The 23,477-nt window shown below is 37.8% G+C and overlaps 1 protein-coding gene across 2 annotated transcripts in view; it reads right to left on the reverse strand.

The window, feature by feature from the left end:
* Positions 1-7,681: 7,681 nt before the first annotated feature.
* The window catches only part of LRP6 (LDL receptor related protein 6), a 174,365-nt gene continuing 158,569 nt past the window's right edge, over positions 7,682-23,477 (reverse strand). Inside the window, exons 18-23 of one of the 2 annotated variants that reach the window (XM_029204998.1) lie at positions 19,556-19,792; positions 18,542-18,652; positions 14,622-14,852; positions 12,840-12,976; positions 12,085-12,182; positions 7,682-8,548 (exon numbers count right to left, since the gene is read on the reverse strand). In XM_029204998.1, the coding sequence (XP_029060831.1) occupies positions 8,251-8,548; positions 12,085-12,182; positions 12,840-12,976; positions 14,622-14,852; positions 18,542-18,652; positions 19,556-19,792 (1,112 nt within the window). In that variant the 3' untranslated portion in view covers positions 7,682-8,250. The remainder of the gene's footprint in view (positions 8,549-12,084; positions 12,183-12,839; positions 12,977-14,621; positions 14,853-18,541; positions 18,653-19,555; positions 19,793-23,477) is intronic. The other variant, XM_029204999.1, reaches the window with a different exon arrangement.

Raw genomic sequence — 23,477 nt, forward strand, 5'->3', positions numbered from 1 at the left:
TCCATCCACAGATGAATGGATAAAGAAGATGTGGTACATATACACAGTGGAATACTACTCAGCAATAAAAAAGAACAAAATAATGCCATTTGCAGCAACATGGGTGCAACTAAAGATTATCATACTAAGTAATGTAAGTCAGAGAGAGAAAGACAAATGCCATATGATATCACTTATATATGGAATCTAAAATATGACGCAAATGAACCTATCTATGAAACAGAAACAGAATCGTGGACATAGAGAACAGACTGGTGGTTGCCGGGGGGAGGGGGTTGGGGGAAGGATCAAGTGGGAGGTTGGGGTGAGCAGATGTAGGCTTTTATATACAGAATGGATAAACAACATGGTCCTGGGCTTCCCTGGTGGCACAGTGGTTAAGAATCTGCCTGCCAATGCAGGGGACATGGGTTTGATCCCTAGTCCGGGAAGATCCCACGTGCCGCGGAGCAACTAAGCCCGTGCGCACAACTACTGAGCCTGAGCTCTAGAGCCTGCTAGTCACAACTACTGAGCCCACGTGCCACAACTACTGAGCCTGCGCTCTAGAGCCAGCGAGCCACAACTACTGAAGCCCACGTGCCTAGAGTCCATGCTCCTCAGCAAGAGAAGCCACCGTAATGAGAAGCCCGCGCGCTGCCAACGAACAGTAGCCCCCGCTCGCCGAAACTAGAAAAAGCCTGTGCACAGCAACGAAGACCCAACACAGCCAAAAATAAAAAATAAATAAAATGAAAACAAACAAACAGAAAAAACAACAAGGTCCTACTGTATAGCACATAGAACTATATTCAATATCCTATGATAAACCATAATGGAAAAGAATACTAAAAAAAAAGAATATAATCACTTTGCTGTACAGCAGAAATTAACACAACCCTGTAAATCAACCATACTTCAATTTTAAAATATACTGATTAAGGAAAAAAAAAAAAACCACTTGGTTTCCATTTAACCACCTGATGTTTGAACTCAACTACTGCCTAATAAAAAAGCAGCTTCCTCTCTTCCTATCAAACAGTAAACTCAGACTAAAGCAGGGATCCAGTAGTTTTGCGCTCTCAATGGTTTTTCCATCCACCCTTCTGAGTTCTTAGATGAGACTCTTAAAATAAAAGACAGATTTATAAGGGGGGGAAAAAAAAACCCAGAAGTTTATTAACATGTATACCTTAGGTACACATAGGAGATACCCAGAGAAAAATGAGTAACTCCTTAAGGTGGTTTAGAATTCAGGCTTAAATACCATTTTAACAGGGAAAGGGGAAAGAGGACGTAGGCCTCTTAAGGGATTATTAGGAAAGATGAATAGGCCTTTAAGAAATACATAGGGGAGATGATAGTTTGTGACAAAGTTTGTTTGGCCAACGTGTCCACTTCTAGTCTCCTCTCCCATGACGTCAATCTTCCCTGGTTGATAAAACTCTCGGGGAAGGGATTTATGATTCATGACAATTGTGTTGCTTTCAGATGATCTGTCTTTAGGCAGATTAGGGGAATTCAGAGACAGCTTTTCTCTGCATATGCTAGTTTTTAAGTACCTACAGATCAAAATAATCAAGATGCCAAAGCCGCATATTTTGCAGTGGTATATTCTGCTACCCTTCAATATCATCATATCATATTGGGCTCTGCACCAGGAAAAGCAAGTTCATTTTTAAAGATAATTTAGAGGAGGAGAAGGGGGTGGCTCAGAGGCCACATCAGGACTCCTTCCAGGAGTTTATAAAAACAAGAGCAGGGCTTCCCTGGTGGTGCAGTGGTTGAGAGTCCACCTGCCGATGCAGGGGACACGGGTTCGTGCCCCGGTCCAGGAAGATCCCACATGCTGCGGAGCGGCTGGGCCCGTGAGCCATGGCCGCTGAGCCTGCGCGTCCGGAGCCTGTGCTCCGCAACGGGAGAGGTCACAACAGTGAGAGGCCCGCGTACCGCAAAAACAACAACAACAAAAAAAAGAGCAATCAGAAGCACAAATTGTGAAACTGAGCAGGACCCTGTGGGGCCCTCCTGAGCACAAAAGCCCTCCTGTCTCCTGTTTCTTTGTAGAAAAAGGCTTTAGTCTCCTAAGCCTTCCCAGAGTTCCTACTAATTAGGGAAGATAGGGCATTCAGAAACAAAGGAAAAGCAGTTAAGCAAGAAAAGCAATGATAATAGTTCAGTGGTAAAACAGAATCCTAGTTCCTTCTCAAGGGATATACCTAACAACCTGATGCATATCTTTGAGCTGTTCTGTAGAAACTAAGATTCCCAGCCCCCCAACCCAAGTAGAGAATGGTGACTGCATGCTAACCACAAGCATGTAGAACCCAGACTGGCTAGAACCACAAGGTTAATGATATAGATTCCTGAAACACCACTCTGTTACCTTACCACCAACCAATCAGAAGAAAGTCATGCACCTTGCAGCTCTTACCCCAAATGCTGCCTTTAAAAAAACTCTCTCCTGAAAGCTATCAGGGAGTTTGGGTCTTTTGAGCACGAACTGCCCATTCTTCTTGCTTGGCACCCTGCAAATAAATGCTATACTTTCCTTCACCACAACCCGGTATCAGTAGATTGGCTTTGCTGTGCAGTGGGTAAGGAGACCCAACTTTTCCTTATTCTGTTCCCAATCACAGGTATTGTCAGCATTGCACTAAGCAACAGCCGTTCTCAAACCTCTCTTCCAAAGTTGTATTTTATTTGAAATGCAAATAAAGGTGGGTTTTGTTGTGTCTGAAACACAACATTCATATATCATAGCAAAGCACAATCAACTGTTTCAATTTCTTGCTGAAGAAATGACACTTGCATTTTCCACTGTTTTATTATAAAAATCAACATTTCATTTGTTACAACTCAACTTATTGTAATAATCAAAAAGGGGATTTATACAAGGCATTTTTATACAGTTTAAAATTAAAGCACTTATTTTACAAAAAGGGGGAAGTGAATAGTGGACAAGGGCTGACCAAATGTTGGTCATTAAAATATAAATACATCCTTGCAAAGCACCATCGTACCAAAGTCCATGAACAAGAAACACCAGCTGACTTTAAGACAATGACGAAGATTAAAGCTTAAGAAAAAATTTAAAAACACAGAGGATAAAACATCTGAAAGCAGCACCAGATCCTTCACTTGCAAATAAGGCTAGTCCAGCTTAAGCATCTCAGTATCCTCTTTACTCTTATTATAATAAAATGTCCTCAACGAAGCCCAGATACTTAATTTCATATAATGTTAGGTTTAATCAGACTTTCTTTGCTTTATTTTCTTTTTAATATTCATATTTAGGCATTGATATTTAGAGAGACATATACATAGAGATCTCTCTATCTATATATATATATTTATCTATATCCCTGCCCTTATATTTGATTAAAAAAAATTTTTTAATAATTAAAAAAACTTCTTTCTTTTAAAAAAAGAATGGACAGTTAAGCAAAAGCACACTGTATAATTCTTTGGTGTTAACTACTGGGCAAACCCTAAGTAATGGGAAATCTAAAAGTTAGTTTTTGTTAGGGCTATATTCCACTTCTGAGTACAAGATATCATTTAGTTTATAATTCTACCTGTAAAGTCATGATGATTTTTTTCAGCAATAACTTAAGAATGGTTTAAGAATGCCTTATGAAAAAAAACACCAAAAACAAAAAACCAGTAAAGTTTACCTTGACTGAAGAAGGGTGAAGTCAGTAATTTCGTTCTAAATCATCTAGATTAACCGAAGAATCTACCTCCCTCTCCGCTCAGGTATAGGCTTAGTTTAACAAAAGGCAGAATCCAATCAAACAAATATCCTGAGTATATGGCTCACAATTAAAAAAATCTTTTAAAATTATAACAGTAAAATGCTATGCTTTAGGGTCCAAAGTCCTTTAAAAGTTTGAGAATTTCAAAAGCTAAATTTTGAGCCTATTGTGAAATGATGCAATCCCAGAAGTCAGAAACCAACCATATGCTACTAGTACTTTGTAAAATCATCTGTTATTTCTCTTGGTTCATTTTAGATTTGGGATAAGGAAAGGGGTACCAAATAATATTAAATTTCTTAAGTTTAAGAATTCTGAGCACATGTTTTAAACAATGCTTGATTATGAACTTCTTTAAGACTCAGTCCATGTCTACACTCAGTGTACAGTCTCATTTACTGATGCTCAAACATTTGTCAGCCATCTGATAATCACATACTCATACCCACACTCCAGACATACTATTCATGTCATTATTCAGAATGAAGTACTGCGCTTATTAAAAGTTTGACATACTTGGGGGGCGTGAAAAGGCCAAGATTTTTGTTTCTGAATCTTGTTAGATGTGTAATGGCAATAATCAACATGCTGCTTTTATGGCATGCAAATCAATGAAGTGGCAAGCTTCCCCCTGCAAGAGATAAAGCAATTTTAAAAACTACACTTTTGGGCTTCCCTGGTGGCACAGGGGTTGAGAGTCCGCCTGCCGATGCAGGGGACACGGGTTCGTGCCCCGGTCCAGGATGATCCCACGTGCCGCGGAGCGGCTAGGCCCATGAGCCATGGCCAGTGAGCCTGCGCGTCTGGAGCCTGTGCTCCGCAACTGGAGAGTCCACAACAGTGAGAGGCTCGCGTACCGCAAAAACAAAAAACAAAAAACAAAAACTACACTTTTAAGAATCTAGTCGAGGCACAGGACTTGACAGAGAAACAATAGCAGCAGACCTCTCACAGAGCCAGGTTTGCTTGCTTAAGGCAAGCCTTTCTTTTGTACCAAAAGTAAACAGTCTCTGTACTATGATTGCTGCTATCAGGTCACATAAATATACACAGTTCATTAACAGATTAAGTCACTGTTACTAACCCTACATGAAGTATTCTTCATTAATGAGCTTTTACAGCAGAACAAAAAAATTTTCTCTCTAAACTAACTGCTACCTAATAAGGATGGTGGCGATTTTTATACCTTAACAATGTCTTAATATCAAATGAGTTGGTTGTATACAAATGATTGACTTTGGAGTATTTTTAAATGATGAAAACATATAATCCTCAATCATCTTAAAATTTTACTGCTCAAAAGCCCCCACCCCCAATTACTGGCCTATATTAGATGAAAATGTACTGTAAAGACTTCATTTCTAAATACATATCAACCCTTTAGAATAGTTGTTCTCAAACTTATTGAAGGGTCAGATAAGCTCTTGGTGGCATATCACAAAGTATTTTTATATTAAAATTAAAATAATGATAATTTTCTGCTAAACATATAATATCTCATGATATGCTAGTTAGAAGAGTTATAGCAAGTGTCAGAGGCATCACAAAATTTCCTGAAAGAAAAATTAATATTGAGAAAATTCTATGCCTTAACTGTTTTTTACATTGTGAATATGCCATTATCTGATATAAGCAACAAAATCCTTTGGGCCACTGTTCAGAAAACCAGGGCTCTGCAGAAGCCAAGTTCAAGATTATAAAAGTTCAGAATTATAAAAGACCACTTCAGTGAAGAATAGCTTACTACAGGGCACAGAAAGCATGCTTTGCTGAAGTTCAACTGTCAGATAATTTTAATGACATCAGTAAGTGGGCGTACTTCACGTCATACAATCACAGTGAGTACTTTTGCATTTAAGGAATATAATGAAATTTTATTCATTGCCCCCCAGCGTGGATAATGAATCTAGCAATACTCCAAATTCAAAACACTTTTTCCCTTTTTCCCCTGATTTGTGCTCTCATATATTAATTTTTTATTTTCCAATTAAAGATGTTGTGTTTAATAATCAAGATAGTCTACTTTTAAGCTTAACTGTCCATATAATCTGAGGGTCAGTAAGTCTTTCCTGAATTTTGACAATCCTCTCGTTTGAAAGGTACTCCCCAAAATGTTAAGCACCCATCTCAAATACCAAGAAAGAGGATTCTGAGATTAAGGTGAACTGCCTTCAAATAATTTCAAACAAATTGGCACACAAATTAGTATTTTGCAAGAAGAGGCCATTGCCATCGCAGTACAAGCACTTGAACTGAGATATAACAAGGCAATATTCTTCTTAGTTCATTATAGTGCAAGTTTCCACATGGGAAGCCCACCAGATAAAGATGCACATTAAAAAATGTAAACATATAGAATTCTCAAATTCTAAGTGATACCCAGTTATTGCTAACCTTTCCATCTTCATTTGAGCATCAAGCACCCTTGTGTGTCACAGAACGCAACTTCAATGTCCATTTTGTTAGAACTTGAGCACTGTTCCATCAACAGGAAGAGTTAACACTCGTCTGACTGAAATGCAAGATACTAATGGATTACCATTTATTTATACGCAAAATCAAGTGCACCTGATTCATATAAGGTATCCCAATAATCTAAGCATTACTCTGAAACTGTGTTTTTTTCTCTTTAAAAAGATTACTTAGGTATATTTTTAAATTGCTTAAACAGTTAGTTCACCTCTACCAAAATTCTGAATCCCTTCTTCCACTGTTTTCTCTTCAGTCCTGAAATCCAGAGAGGCCTCAACAAAACAGAATTAAAAAAAAAAAAATCATTCGATAACAACTGACCAACATCTGTTAAGGTAAAAATACATTTAGTTTAAAAACACATTCAACTTTAGCAGAGAAATTCTGGAAACATGTAAAAAGCAGGAAACCAACTTCTGGCAAGGTGGCAGAGCAGTGCTAGAATCATTCCACAGGTCAGCCCTGATAGCTGAAGATGGAGCAGCCCCAGTACCACACAGGTCAGGCATATTACGTAAGAGCCTTCCAATATTCCCCTCCACCCAAGTTCTGACAGCTGAGAAGTTAATAGTTTGCCTTCTCATGTAATCCATATTGTTAAATTTGTTAAATCGTCTTAATCCATCATGGAATAAGAGAGAAGACACATAAAAAATATATGAGGTGATTATAAGAATAATTCATGGATAATTTGAAAACAATCTAACATTCACATTAGGTAACAGAAAGATATTAAACTCATGTCACACGTTAGAAGAGGTATGTATGTAGAGATCATTCTGAGAAAAATTGGCCTAAAGAACACGAAAACGTCACCAACAGTTAATAAAGGGAAAACCCAACGATAACAAAAAAAATTCTCTTTTTAAATAGATTGTCTCTAACCGGAACATATTTAAATGGTTTACTAGGAAAGATACATATAAAAATGATTTTATATTGTGATATTATATGCTGAAAGTACTGCAAGGATATATGACTAATTTACAACAAAAACTTAATGGTTAAATTTGTAACTCTTAAACATTTTCTATATGTGTTGTACAAAGACATTTTAATGAGCATTAAAACAATCTTGGAAGTAAAGAGGAGCAATAACATGTCTAATCTTTGATCATCATGCGAACGCAGCAGTCCAAATGAAGAGCTAAGCTGACTGGGGTATGGAGCTAGTAGAAATATTAAAATGAAACCTTAATTAGAAAATTCCATTTTATCAATCCTCAGATAAAAAACTGTGAATAAATTATGGTATTTTGGCAAAATACCCTACAATACTGCTAGGGGAGGAAGCAAGGTGAAAACACCCAGGGAAAAAAATTAATATATGACAGAGGAGTGAGTTTTAAGGTAGGGACAGAAGACTTGCACAACAAACGACCCCATAGCATCTTACCAGACAGCTGATCTCTCCCACAACAGCAGCACCCCAAATGGATTTTTATAAATATCTATTTTCCTCGATAAAATTGTTGGATTCCTAGAGAAAACAAAGCCCTTTATCCAAAGTTAGTATTAATTCTTTTTTTTTTTTTCCTTTCATTTCTTAAATCTGCTGGCCTTCAAATGTTAGTTAACATGAAGGCCATTTGGCTACTTCCAAGTATCTATAGTTTGCTGCTCTGAGATGGACTTTAATTTTTTTTCTTTTTTCTATTTTTTTTTTTTTTGGTATCAATAAAGCCCAGACATTCCTGGTCAGTGATGCCTTTATTATTCCTGTTTCCTTTGTACTCAGTCACTTCACTGGGTTTAAGGCATGCTTTGTGTATTTAGTTTGCAAAAATAAAACTTTTAGTACAAATTTATTTTTTATACAAATTTTTATGGCACAAGCAGCAAATGTGCTGTTTTAAGAAAATATATAAATATCTTTTCCTTCTGTACAAATATCTCCAGTATGCCCTAACCCATTTATAATTTTTATCTGTACATGGTCTGCCTCACCCTTCTCGAAGAGCTCCCCCCCCCCCTCCAGATCTCAACCGATTTCGTGTTTACACTTTCGTGTGGGAGGCAGTCAGAGGAGGAGGGCCCCTCCTCAGGAGGAGTCTGTACAGGGAGAGGGCGGCGGTGGGTAGAGGTGATGAGAGTAGCTCCTCTCTGTGTATGGAGAAGGTGGGCAGCTTTCATAGTTCTCTTCTGCCGACAAGTACTGGCTTCGGGGTGTGGGAGGCGGAGGCACAGGCTCTGAGTCATAGTTCAAGTCACTAGTGTAGCCCTTGGCTGTGGCCACTGAGGTCATTATTCTCCGGCTGGGAGCGTAGTCACTGTCACAAACATCTGTGCTGCAGGGTGTGGTGGGCGGTGCAAAGTGCCGGTAACTGTGCGGCCTGTAGCTGGCATAGGGAGAAAATCAGGAGAGGCCGAGTCAGGCTTCTGGAGAGGTGGTTTTCTCTATCAGAGTACAGAGGTATTAAACGCAAACCTCACCTGCAAGACGATAAGCTACTACAATTTAAAGCTGCACCAACCAAGAGGCAGTTTTCCATGGCAGATTGGAGGAGGAAGATAGCATGTGTTTCATATTTGTAGATAAAATGTGATTAGAGGCAATTAAAAGTGGATAGAATGGGAATGCAGAGGTGAACCCATTCTAGCCTCTGGGTGTGCGCTTGTATCTTTAAGTTACCCTGTATCATAGAATAAAAAAGAACTATTCAAAGTTGTATTTAATGGTCATCTTTGGAAAATCAGTTATACATTTTGGATTTAGTCTATAGAGTGGACCTCACCAATTTCTGCCTCTCCATGATCTGTGAGAAGAATGGGTCTTTATTATCTTACATTACTCAAACATGTCAGCATTCTCTCAATACTCCTTAAACGATCTATGATTTACCTGATGAATAATTTAATGATATCTGAAGACTTCACTCTCTCTTTACAACTCAAATACTGTACAAGCCAGGCTGAATTTTGGTAGACAGCCTAAGGAGCTTATCTATCCCATTATTATTACTATCAGCAAAGGGAAATTGCTGTGGTTTGGGGGAAGGAGTGTTGATTCCCTGTATGTAGACAAGCATATTGTCATAAGAGTGGCTCTAACTGAACATCAAAATGATAAATTCTAGGTATCCATACGGGACCAGTGAATTTTCTAACATGTATTTCAGAGTCCTAATTTATTTTTTACACCTTTTAAGCTACCTTTTCAAGTAATCTATAGCTGTTAAGTCAAGTTGGTAGCGTGGCTAACTAAAGAAAAAGGCGCTGGAAAGAGAGAAATGTACTAGTGAAAATAAGAGCTGACAAATTGCTGGCTTTTCTATCATTTCTACTTCTGTCTATGACTTCTTATACCATTCATAGTGTAAGTATAGTAAAGCTGATCTTATTTCATATTTATCTCAATCAAGATTTATTTATATGCTTTCCCATCAGACAAAATGACTGCAAGAGTATAGGGCAAGAGCAAGTATAAAACTGAAGGAATGATTTATAAAATACCTAGCGATACAGAGTGCCAGATAACACCTCAGGATAAAAGCCACGTGAGGCAAGCCCTCAGTGGTATGAAAAGAAATGGCTGCAAAAGGCCACAAGTTACAAGACCTGCCAAGCAGGTTCTCAAGCATTTTTATTACCAGTACTGACATGATGTCATAGTATTTTTTACGTCTTATCTTTCTGTCCAATCAGGTGGCAAGCCTTGGAGAAATTTCTTGGCTCTACATTTAAAAGGCCCAAATTCCATTTTCATGGGAGAAAAAAAAAAAAAGAGTAGAGAACGAAAGGAAACAGAATTAACAAAATTCTTTTCAGTTCCACAAACTTTAAGTTAGACAAAAATTTCAACAAATGATCAAAAGTTTCACTCTGAAGAAATAAATTGGGCTTGAGATGTGGGAAATGGTTAAATAAGAATTGTTTTTGATGCAATTACGTTTACTTGAACCAAACAGTGTTTTATTCAACTTAAGGAAATTAATTTTTTAAAAGTAAAATTTTAGGTCTTTCCTTTTGTTTTTTCAATTTTCAGGTTTCTGCCTTTCTATTTGGCTTTTTAGAACAAACCTGTGGTAGGGAAAGCAACATTTACAATAAAACATAAAAACAATCAGTTCAGAGCCAAGCCTATCTTATCCATAAACTGAATGAGAATTGTGAATGAGACACTATAAACAATTTCCACTTGCTTTCTACACATCTATAAAGTTATATATCAGGGCAATCTGACTGGAATGCTAGAAAACACCTCATCTCGAAGATAATAGGCACTTGAGGGATGCCAATAAACACTGGGCACTAAGTGAAGAGAGAGTATAAGTTTTTGACTTTCTGCTGGCCTCTCGAATAAGACGAAAGATGACACACGAGGACTTAACTTGCTCATCCCTATGCTCTACAGCCTCACGAATCAGCACAAAGGCATAATCCTCCCATTTCTGGCTTACAAATACATTTCAGTTATTTTAGTGAGTCATGATTTATTCCATGCAACTATATGAGAAACTTTTCATTCCAGATTGTAATAACATATGTAAGCAAGAGGTGAACTTAAGCTTCTCTCAACTCTTCTCAAATTCTGTTCCCTTAATACTCCTGCTGTTTTAGAGTTCTCGTAACGCTCCCAACCTTAGTTTTATCCCAATATTCCACTGAAGACTATCAATCAAACCTAACCTCAGCAGTAACCTTTTTGCAATCAACTCACTTTGGGGGGTAACTTCCTTAGAATACTGCCAAAGCCTGGGGGCTCTACCTTAATACTTTAAAAGACGGCATTTTTGACTCTCTTTAAAAAATGTATAGTGCCCTGGAGACCCAAACAGACATTTTTCCAAAGAGGAAATGCAGATGGCCAACAGGCACATGAAAAGATGCTTGAAACTGCTATCATCAGCAAAATGCAAATCAAAACCACAGTGAGGTATCACTTCACACCTGTGAGAAGGGCTATCATCAGAAAGAACACAAATAACAAATGCTGGCAGGATGTAGAGAAAAGGGAACCCTTGTACACTGTTAGTGGGAATGCGAATTGATGCAGCCACTGCGGAAAACAGTATGGAGGTTTCTCAAAAACTAAAATAGAACTATCACATGACCCAGCAGTTCCACTCCTGGGCATGTATCTGAAAAAATGGAAACACTAATTTGAAAAGATATGTGCACCCCAATGTTCCTAGCGGCATTATTACAATTGCCAAGATATGGAAGCAACCTAAGTGTCCATCAACACATGAATGGATAAAGAAGATGTGGTACACACACACACACACACACACACACACACACACACACACACAAAATGGAATACTATTCAGCCATAAAAAAGAAAGACATTTTGCCATTTGCAGTAACATGGATGGACTTGGAGGGTATTGAGTTAAGTGAAATAAGTCAGAGAAAGACAGATACTGTACGATATCAATTATATGTGGAATTTAAAAAATACAACAAACTAGTGAATATAACAAAAAAGAAGCAGGCCCACAGATACAGAGAACAAACTAGTGGTTACTACTGGGGAGACAGAAGTGGGGAGGGGCAATTTAGGGGCAGGGGAATAAGAGGTATAATATTTTAGGTATAAAATAAGCTACAAGGATATACTGTACAATACAGGGAATAGCCAATAGTTTATAATAACTATAAATGGAGTATAACCCCTAAAAACTGTGAATCACTATACTGTACACCTGTAACTTATATAGTATTGTACGTCATCTATACTTCAATTTTAAAAACGTATAATGCCCTGAAAGAAAAGGATTTCTGGTAGGGGCAATATCAGCATTGCCAAGATAAGATGCCTGTCCTCTCTTGGTGACCATCATCTATTCATTCAGGGCTACAGCAAACTCACAACTAGAATACTTGCTTCTAATAAATACTTCGATTTATGCTGGAAGAGGATGTGTATTACCTGTAGGACCTATGAGTGGAAGGACTGTTTGAAGAATAACCAAATTCCATAGTGTAATGTGATCGCTCTGTGGCCGGGGATGGCGGAGGGTTCAAAATCTAAAAGGAAAAATAATCAAATTATTGAAATAAGAATAGTCTATTCCAGACAAGAGACTATTAGCCTTTTTTCAACTTCTTTTCCTTCATCTCTGTTCATATTACTTTCCATTACACTAGTAGCACAATCCTGTTTCAAAGAATTGACCTAAAATAGTACTTCAGGACTGTGGCTCTCCACCCGCCAAGACACAATTTCATTACGGCTGAACAGCACAAGGTGATGAGAAGGAAATCTGTAATCTACAAGTCACTGGTTTAAGTGCAGCACAACTGGGTTCTGAGTTTTTAAAATTATAAATGTTTAGAGAAAAATTACTGACTTAGGAGAAATACCAGGTGTGCTTCTTCTCTTGGGAGGTCATGGAATGAAGGTCCTTAGCCTCTCAGGAGGTACTATTCAATAGTTCTACTTTTACCCAGTATATGAAATTAATGTCAGTGTTTTCAAATATGCTGGTTGCTACACAGTAAACTTAAAGAAAGACTTGTAAGTGCTCACGTGGTGGTAAATCCTTTGAGCCTTATATACCTAAATTCTACACTAAAAAACTTTTTATATTACCATCACTGAGTACCCACATTTAAATAAGTTAAAAATCTAAGATCCTGTTTATCTTAGTATTCAAAGTGAACAAAGGAAAACAGACTGCTTACTGCAGGGAAGTAAGTGCCTTTGGTGCTTGAAGAACTACTTGATGATGCTCCTGTGACATGAGCTCGGTCATAAGGGGGTCCACTGCTTCCCCCCATGATACTGAGGGAGCTTATCATTGATTTACCTCGAGACATTCCTAAAATGAAGGAGGATAATACTGAAGTTGAATAAGATCTATAAAAATGCATGAAATAATTTTATTCAGTACTAGAATTACAGATACCAATAGTCAAATAGTTTGGCTTTAAAACAATTTATGCCCTCTTTTCCCAATAATAATTGAAAACACTTAATGGAAAAGAGAAACAAATGTTCCCTAGAAGTGGACACTTCCACTGAGAGCTGGCCTAGAACAAGGCCAAGAATAGCTCCCAGCCCTTCCTCTTCCCCAGAATGGAAGCAGAGCTCTTCAAACTGAGAGGTTTTCAACCTCTTAGAGGATCTGAGAAAGAAAGAACTGTGGAGAGTGGAGGCTGCAAAGCAGGGCAGACTAAGTAACAGATCTGCTCAAAAGAAAACTAAACCCATTTTTAAGGGCATAAATTCACTGTATGGAAGATTATTGCTTTATCTACTGGATGCAAATGTTGTTGGAATCACAACTACAATGCTGAAGAAGAAATTCCGTTTTTTCAAAGTGACTTCCCAAATTCCACTAACAAAGTTAGGTATGGTAACAAGGAATCATTAACAGTTTTAAAAATCACACGTTTCCTTAGAGTTAACATCCAGAATAAGTTCTTATTTTCACAGGGCTCTTGGCCTGGTATCTCTTTCTCCATATTCATCACAAGAAAGGCTTCCTTTCACTGAGGGTACCAAAATACATTGAAAAGAAAGCTGGGGATTCCCTGGGGGTACAGTGGTTGAGAATCCGCCTGCCAATGCAGAGGACACGGGTTCGAGCCCTGGTCCGGGAGGATCCCACATGCCGCGGAGCAGATAGGCCTGTGCGTCACAGCTACTGAGCCTGTGCTCTGGAGTCCGCGAGCCACAACTACTGAAGCCCACGCGCCTAGAGCCCGTGCTCCACAGCGGGAGAGGCCACCGCAATGAGAAGCCCGCGCACAGGAACGAAGAGTGGCCCCCGCTCGCCACAACTAGAGAAAGCCCACTCACAGCAACAAAGACCCAACGAAGCCAAAAGTAAATAAATAAATTTATTTAAAAAAAAGAAAAGAAAAGAAAGCTGTACGTCCCTAGAGCAATATGGTCTCTCTCAAGTATAGAACATCTGGCAACTTGGCTATGTTTGAACAAAACCTACTCCCACTGTCATCACCTAAGTTAGGAGAAAACATAAGATGATATATACCTCCCTGCTATCACTCAGGTATTTCTAAATCTCTGTTTGCTGAAAAGGAATCTTCATCCATTTTTTGGCCTCCTTTAATTCCTGGGCTCAGTAGTACTGAGGTCTCTTGGTAGTGAACCTAAAGAATTGTGGCTTATGACTCTTTTCACCAAATGACCAGCTGATTCATTTTCAGTAGAGCACATCCAGAAACTCAGTATATGCAGTGAATGTATTATATATAAATGCTTGTATGTACAAATATTTGCTTTATATCCTTTGGCAATTTCTACCAAACCATACCTAAGGACTTCTGTGTAAAGAGAAGGTGCTAAAAGTAAAAGAGAACATTTGTTCTTATAATTGTTTAAACCCAAAGCGGTCTACGTTGACATAGACTACAGGCAGTATTCTGTTTCCATAATGGAAACGTGGCAATCTTGCCAGGACCCAAGACTTGATTCTCAATGGATCAGTCTCAGCTCACCTGGAAGGGATCCTGACAAAGAGCTTGGGTGTGGCACATAACCAAGGGGCACAGAAGCTGGTCCATGAACTACATAGTCATTAGTCATGGTTTCCCCATCGCCCTTCATACGTGGACACAACATCCTCTGGCAAATAAAGTATATGGTTCCAGACACAAAAATGGTAACAATTACTCCAATAACTGAACCAACTGTATTGGTGGCCTGTGGTGCCGGCTCCTCAGTTGGATCTAAAATGGGAATGCAGTACAATTATATAATGGAAAAACAACTGTAGGTTCAAAATAGTAATTAAAAAGAGGCTTGCAAGGAGAATGTGAGGCTAATGAAGACAACTCATAAACACTTTTCTCTTTTATGAATACATATACATCATGCCCCATGGATATATACATAAATGTCATTGTTAGGAATCAAAACAAATTATCCTTAAGTGAAAACAGACATAGAACAATACATTGGGAAGTATAATTGTAAATCAATAACAAAAATGTTAATTATAGATTTAAACACCATTAAGAAGCTTAAAACCACATATATAGATAAAATCTATCCTAGTTCATTCTGTATATCATAAAAATCAATGAGGTTACTTTGGAATTTCAGAGAAAATTTTAGGGTCAGAACGGATGGCCCCGGAAAAGTCATCAAATGTTTTACCTGGAATGGTAAAGAAGCCAAAATCAGCTCTGAGCTTGATTTTAGGTCTGAAAAGTGACATTCAGGCCTGGTGAAGAGAAAGTAGAAGCTACAGATGAGCATTAGCCCTCAGGCCCAATACACTGCTGCCTTAAGGGGGAGTCTAGTTGCCTGAGGGCAAGGAGTATAAGGTCTCTGATACATGAGTACCCGAGGACTCAGAAAGAAAAGCCAGAGCATGAGATGCCCATGGCATCTATATTCATGGAATCCCTGATCTATCTGATCTATCTGAGAAGCAGAGGGCATCAATATTAGAGGTAGAGGGAAACAGCAAAAGGGCTCATCAGATTCAGAGCATTACTCTTCTATTCAGATGGAAAATCCTTCCATTCTGAATAGTCAGACTATATTTCACAATTGCAGATCCTTTAAACACCTTCCTTCTGCTTCATCTTGCCTCAAAAGCACCCATCCACATAGCTAACTCACCCTATGATTAAATCCAAGAAATGAGAGAAAACAACATCACTAAGTTACATAATATGTAGGGGCTGCCAGTCCCATATTATCACCTATGGACTCTGAGGCAGACTCCTTAGTCCTTGCGAGCAACAGCCCATCTTTCTCATTCTTTTTCAGTGCACTGGCATTCCTTTCTAACGCCAACCTTCAAGAAACAACAGTTTATACTCATCATCTCCAATTCTTAGTCTCTGGGTCACATCTTAACTCACTGAAATTAGACTTCTGTCCTCACTACCACAATGAAACTGGTCTGCAAAGGTCAAAGTTCTCCTATTTGCCACAGTCAATAAACTCTTCTCACTGACATTTCTACACATTCGATATTGCTGACTCCTGTTTTCTTCTCAAAAATGCCTGATCCTTCCAAGATACCGCTCTCTCAGTTTTAAAATCTGATTATCTGTTCTGTTTCCTCTTGTTGGCTTCATTCTCTTCTGTCTGCCTCAAGTGCAGGTGCTTCCCCAGAGTTCTGTCTACCACCTGCTATTTTCCTCCGCTGCTTACTCTCCCTAGGAGATTTCATCTACTGCCTCAGCTGTAATTAACACTAATAAACTAAAAAGCCCATCTCTCTCTCTTGAGCTACAGACCTATACAGTTAACTTTCTGAATAGCTACAATAGGATACCCAATGGGCAACTTTAATGCAACATAATCCAAACTGAACTCATAGTCACCATCATTTGTCAATGTTTCCTAGACTCCAGGGGTAAGGTAGATCATAAATAAATGATGGCACCTGTAGCAAATTAAAGGAATTTAAATTAAATTTAAAAGAAAAATAAACTAATTAAAAATCTACATCAGCTAAACATGACATCCAGTCAAGATACAAAATGATACTTGGGTTCTTAGTCTCTGACATATATTCTGGTTTATGACTCCAGTCACTCAATGAGGTAACCTGCGAGTCAACCTAGACTTATCAACTCTAAGTGGTTACCAACCCCTTTTTATTCTATTTCTGGAATAACTTTGAAATCTATCCCCTCCCTCCTTTCCACCACCACTGCTCCCCTTGCTTTAGACCTCCACCGTCTTCTGCTGGAACTACAATAGCCTCCAAAGCATTTTAAAATTATAGGCTGCAAGTCATTAGATGGTAAAAACAACTTAGTGCGTTGAAACCAGCATTTTGAAGCAGAAAACTTCAGAATGCATTCCACACAATATAGGTAAATACTGTTGTATGACACTTTCATTTGTGTGTACTCACATCTTTGTATTCCTCTTGATGTGGTCAAAAAATTTTCAAATCTAAAACCAATCTAAAAAATTTCCCTGCCATAATCTTATCACCTCCAATGCATCTGCTTTACAGCTTTCACAATTATGTAGCCATGCCAGTCCTTCACTTGAGTTTTTCAATGGCTCTCCATTATTCTGGAATACTGTCTAGACTCTTTAGAGGAAAAGCAAAATCCTTCGTGATCTCACCTTTACATATGCTATCTCCAGCTGACACCCCTCAAGACAGGAGACTGTATTTTGGCAGTCCAATTTACATGTAACTTCTCAAAGGTGCTTGTTTCACTCTGGTTTTGAGCAGGACAGGACAGTCCCTCTGCCTGGAATGCAATCTCTCCACTTATCCGCATAAGTAACGCTATTCACTGACCAACACCCACCAACCTTATGCACCATTTTTCTAAGACGTTTTCCCTGAAACCCATCTTCATTCCTAAAGATCTGACTACTCTCTTCTTTGTGCTAATCCTTGTATAGATCTCTATTACAGCATATTTAATATCATTTATCACACTCCTTTATCAAGTACCTACTATGATCCAAGCTGTATGTTTTATATACATTAAATCATTTAATTTTCTCACAACAGCCATGCTAAATATTATCTTCATTTTAAAGATGGAGAAACTGAGGCCTAACAAGAGCAAATAATTGCTGGTAAGCGGTGAGGTTAGAATTCAAACCCATCTCTGCCTGGCTCTAAAATCCCTCTTCCTACTACTACCTCCAACCACAGAGGACTTTGAGAACCCTGGTACAGGTGCCATGCATCCTTAGCACACAGTAGGTATTCAGCACATGTTTGCTGAATAAATGAATAGTTTCCAAAAATTTTAGTGAGTCTCCCATTTGAATTCTGTAAAAATACCAGCTTAAAGTCTTTGTTAAGATTAAAGAGCTTTAAAATGAGTTCTGTCTAAACTCCACAAACAGGGTAGGTAGACCTGGCTTGTGTTGAATTCCACTCAGAAGTGTTTGTCAATTTGGGGTATATTTTATGTTAGGACATTAGTCAATAGTTATGAACCCTGAAGAAACACAGGTTATTTAGCCTAAGGTCTCTAGACCTAGGGGTGTAAGGTGGCTCAAGTATCCTCAGGCTGCATTTTAAGGAAGCTCTTAAAGTCACTGGTAGAAAATTACCCAGAAAAAAAATGGGAGATTTTAAACATGGACCAATGTTCAGAAACTCTTAAGTTTAGACCACTGATTGATTTCTACATATCTAAACTGAGAATTTCCTAACTTTAGTTTTGGCAAAACAATATTCTTTTCTGATGCTTTACTAAATGTTTCTGTGAAGATTTTTGTACATAAGAAAACTATTTTCTTTAAGAAATTATTAAATATAAAATGTAAGAAATCCCTGGTACAAATAACTAACTTAATAACTTGTTTCTTAATAAGGAAATATTGGTTGTAAGTGAACCTCACACAAAGAAAAGGAAAAGTACTTTAAAACTTCTCCCTTAAGAGTAATAAACAAGGTTTTAGTCATACTTACAACAATCCAGTTCATCTGATTTGTCGCTGCAATCTAAATTATGATCACATTTCTTGTGTTTTCCAATGCACTGACCGTTGGCGCAGCGGAATTGATCAATTAAACAAAGCACTGAGGAAAAAAATGCAAATAGTTTTCTTATTTTTGCTACCATGTAAAGGTAAACTATGGCAAAAGTCAAAAAGTGCTTTCTGGGGCTTCCCTGGTGGCGCAGTGGTTGAGAGCCCACCTGCCGATGCAGGGGACACGGGTTCGTGCCCCGGTCCGGGAAGATCCCACATGCCGCGGAGTGGCTGGGCCCGTGAGCCACGGCCGCTGGGCCTGCGCGTCCGGAGCCTGTGCTCCGCAACGGGAGAGGCCGCAACAGTGAGAGGCCCGCGCACGGCAAAAAAAAAAAAAAAAAAAAAAAGTGCTTTCTGGGCGCAAATGAAAAACAAATTAGACTTTTAGAGAAAACTTACAAATTATTCTCTAGGGATTTCAACTGGTTGAGAGAAAAGAGAAGACAAAGGAATCCAGCACAAAATTTCCTATTTTGTCCTTTATGCTAAATTGCATGTTTCACTAATAATTCTATCAAGAATTAAAGAATTCTACATGCATTTCTGGACACTAAAAATTTCCAGAGAATTTGTTTTTCTTGCTTTTGTTGTGGTTGTTTTTTACTGTGTTAAAGGTTAGCAGATAAAAGGAGAAAATATGAAATTATTTTACGTTGTAATAAATAAATCCACTAACTGAGAGCTCATTGGAAATTAGGACTAGTTTTACATACTGAAGGTCTAATGTTTTGGCCTCATTTCTCAACTTGCAAAGCTTATTAACGTGTATAAACCTTACGCATGTTAAGTGAATTAAAACAATTTAGAACATGCTACTATGTTCAGAAATAATAAAGTCAAATATGCTTGAAAAACCCCAAATCTACCACTGAATGAGCCAAAGCAATACTCTGAATTTCAAACAACTTAATTGAAAAAGGACTCCATAACCAGGCCTAGGAATTTCGGATACCTTCACAGTTCTTCTCATCTGACTTATCCTGGCAGTTGGCATCTCCATTGCATCTCAGGGCACCATCAATACACTGCCCACTGGCACACTGGAACTGGGACTCGGAGCACACAGGACAATTGAGCTCATCACTGTGATCTTCACATTCAGTAAACCCATCGCACCGCCAAGCCACAGGGATACAGTCAATTTCTCCCGTGAAACAAGTAAACTGCTGAGGAGAACATGTTGGGGGTTCTTCAAATGAACAAGGGGGAGGGGAGTGACAAAAACATAATCACAGTCACACAGAGGTACAAACATTTACACCTGAGTGAAGCCCATTTAATAATTAGCATGTACAAAACACTTTATAATAGATAAAATTTGTAAAGTGTCTCACTGAATCAGAGAAATATAATCTTTACAGTACTTCATTTAGATTCACTAACTTGCAAAACTATAAGGCAGAAGTTTTCTCATATACTATAATTCAAGTAGGATTACTGTATTTGCAATCCGTTATAATCTCACACATAACCTGGGAATCATCACTATAATCATCGACCTCCAAATATTTTAAAGTTACCTTAGAATTCATAACTTTTCTAGCCCTGAGGTTCTCAAGTAATGGTCCACAAACCCCTGGGGGTTCCTAACCTGCGACCTCTTTCAGGGAATTGACAGAAACTATTTTATAATAATATTAACATGTCACTTGCATTGGTGCCACAGAAGGAATGGTGGGTCAAACTCTTGGCACCTTAGCAGATTCGAGGCAATGGCACCAAACTGTACTAGTAGTCACTGCATTCTACATAGTCACATACATACGGGGTGGGGGGCAATGGGGAAGCCACTTTCATTTAAGAATGTTCTTGATGAATCAGTAAAAATATTAATTACATTAAAATCAATTCTTTGAGTACATGTCTCCTCAATACTGTCTGACAAAATGGGAAGCATGTATAAAGCTCGTGTTGCATACCTCAGCATGATGGTTTCTTAAGGGAAAGCATTCTGAGCTATAAACGCAACCTAAAATGGGACACCCTTCTGATGTGAAAGAACAACTGACAGATAAACTATCAATGTTTGCACTTGGGTATTTGGCAGGAAGTTTTAAAAAACATGAACCAGCGAGTCAATTATTTCAAGGAAAACAAGAGCAAATCGTAATAACACTGTACTTCTGTGGCAAATTACAACACTGGAACTTTCAATCAGAAATTATAATTTTGGAAGACCTATATCCAAAACTAAACTTGACAGACTCCTAGTACTTAAATATTTTTATGATGAGATTGGTGGTAACGTTATTTTTTTTGATACTGTATAATGAAACGCATCAAAATCTGAAGCTCTGGGAATTTCTGAGTGGAATTCTAATATTTCCAAATGACCAAGGTGTAAGGTTACAAAATAGTGCACGGGTAAAATATCCATTCTGAGCTCACGATAAACTAACAGATTTCAACACGAGACTATGAAAAGTGAGCTGATATGGTTTCAAATTCCACATTACAACTCAACCTATAGAAAATGACCACTTGTCAAGATTTGGTGTAGAATTCAACATAAATGTACATAATTATTTGAAAAGGCTATATTATAGTCCTCCATTTTCCTCATATCTGTCTGAGGCCAAATTTCTTCATGTACTTCAACAAAACTACGTACTACAACAGACTGAATGCAGAAGTAGACATCAGAATCTAGCCCAACATTAGAGATTTACAAAGAAGTAAAAATAATGCCATATTTCTCACTAAAAGTATTTTGCTTTAGAAAATACAGTTAATTTTCTTAACAGTTTTAATTTGAGGACATGTAAAGGTTTATTGTTATTTTTTAAAGTTCTTGGTTTCAAATCCTACTATGGTAAATACAGATAAATATAACCTAAGCAAACAAAAGCTCTCCTCAGCAGTTCTTTAAAATGTAAAAATATGCTGAGACCAGTTTGAGAACTGTCATTCAATCCGAATTTCTTCGTTTTGCAAATGAAGAAACTGAGGTTCAGAGAGGCTAAGTGATCACCAAGGTCAAAGAGCTTCCTATGAACAGAGTGATTAAAAAAAAAGGGGACTAGAAGGGCAGTCTCCTTACTTTTAGCCCATTGCCTTTGCCTTTACTACTGTATCACAGGCCCACTGACTCCTTTTAAAAACTTGTCTGTTAGTAAATTCTCTAGAGAACAGAACTTTATTATATGACTATGGATCAGAAAACCTTTTATCCTTAAAATAGAGAATATTAAATAGAGAACAGAGATTACAAGTGAACATTTTACATGGAGAATTTGAGGGACTTTTTAGAGGAAATTTGATCCTATTATGTATAGAGCACTGTAACAGATCATATGGAGAATAAAAACAGATAAAATATGGTCCATGTCCTTAAAGAGCTTTTAATTTGGTTGGGGCTAGGAACACACTAATGAATATAAAACAAATGATTATGTAACTCTGAGCTGCATGCTGCTAACAAGTGCTACAATTCAGAAGAAGGGACAACAGTAACAGCTACTGAAGGTTTCAGAGATCATGAGGAAGGCTCATCAGCCACACCTTGGAAACGAGAGACTGAGGATGTGCAGGCAAGAAAAGTACATCCCTGAAATACCACAAGAAAATCCACAGAAGCAAAACAAAACAGAACATGCCACAGTGATGTCGAACTCCAAACAGCCACACAAAAATAAAGTGAGCAGACTGGGCAGAAATACAAATGAGATGGGTTGGTAAAATAGGCTGAAATGAAAACACATCTTGAAGGTCAAGCAGAGGAATTAAGATTCTGTATTTCATTTACCTCCACTGTAAAATCAATGTTAAGTCACAAGAAAAATCTCACTGCAATTTCACTCTTAATAACAAAAACTGAAAACAATTAAAATGTCCCTCAACACAAGAATAATAAAACTGTGGCTTATTTATACAATGAAACATACTACTAGCAACAAAAAGATAAAAATGACTGACGCACTCCACTATAAGGATGAATCTCAAAAATATATTAAGCAAGAGAACCCAGACATACAGTACGTACATCATGATTCCTTATATAAAGTTCAAGAACAGGCAAAGCTAAACTATGAGGATGAGAATTAAAAAAATGGTTACTTCTGGAAGAGAACTGGCTGCTCGGACACAGGGAACTTAATGAAAACGCCGTATGTCTAGATTTGGGTGTTGGTAACACCATTGTACACATGTTAAAAACAATGCATTTAATAAAACTATGCATTTAATATACACATTAAAAACAATCACTAAACGTGAAGGAAAAAAACACTGGTCTTTTACAGGACATTTTCTAAATGAAAGGTGGTATCTTTGATTCAGTTTTACCTACGTTATCATTACATAAAGACATATTTTTCTAGGATTTGCCTTATTAGAGCAATAATCTGGCACCCTGACATGGAAACAGTTGCTTTTTTTTTTTTAATTGTGGTAAAATATATGTAACAAGTTTACCACTTTAGCCATTTTAAAATATACAGTTCAGTGGCATTAAATATATTCACATTGTTGTATAATGCCTGCTATTTTGGGGAGAGATACTTCAAGTACCAGAGCTTAACTTTTACTATGCACATATCTGATCTCCCCGACTAAACTGTATGCTCTGTGTCAAAGATCTGCAAATCTTCTGCAGTCCAGAGTGCCTCACAGCTGCTACTCAATACATGTTATTTATTTTTTTAAAAAAACTTAAAGGAAAGTTAGAAGAATAAAATAGACTTATAATACCATCTTATCAATAATTTTTATATTTTAAGTGTACCATCTTATCGATAATTTTTATATTTTGAGTGTAAGCCCTTTCAATTTTGTTCACAGAAATACGTTTCTTACGTAATTCTCATCACAGTAGAAAACGCAATTTTAATATCTTTTTTCCATTTGCACCAAATTTTGGCTACATTTTTACATCA

The sequence above is a fragment of the Monodon monoceros genome, unplaced genomic scaffold (assembly GCF_005190385.1).
Source record: "Monodon monoceros isolate NGI ecotype Baffin Bay Population unplaced genomic scaffold, NGI_Narwhal_1 Super_Scaffold_6, whole genome shotgun sequence".
NCBI classification, from domain to species: Eukaryota; Metazoa; Chordata; class Mammalia; order Artiodactyla; family Monodontidae; genus Monodon; species Monodon monoceros.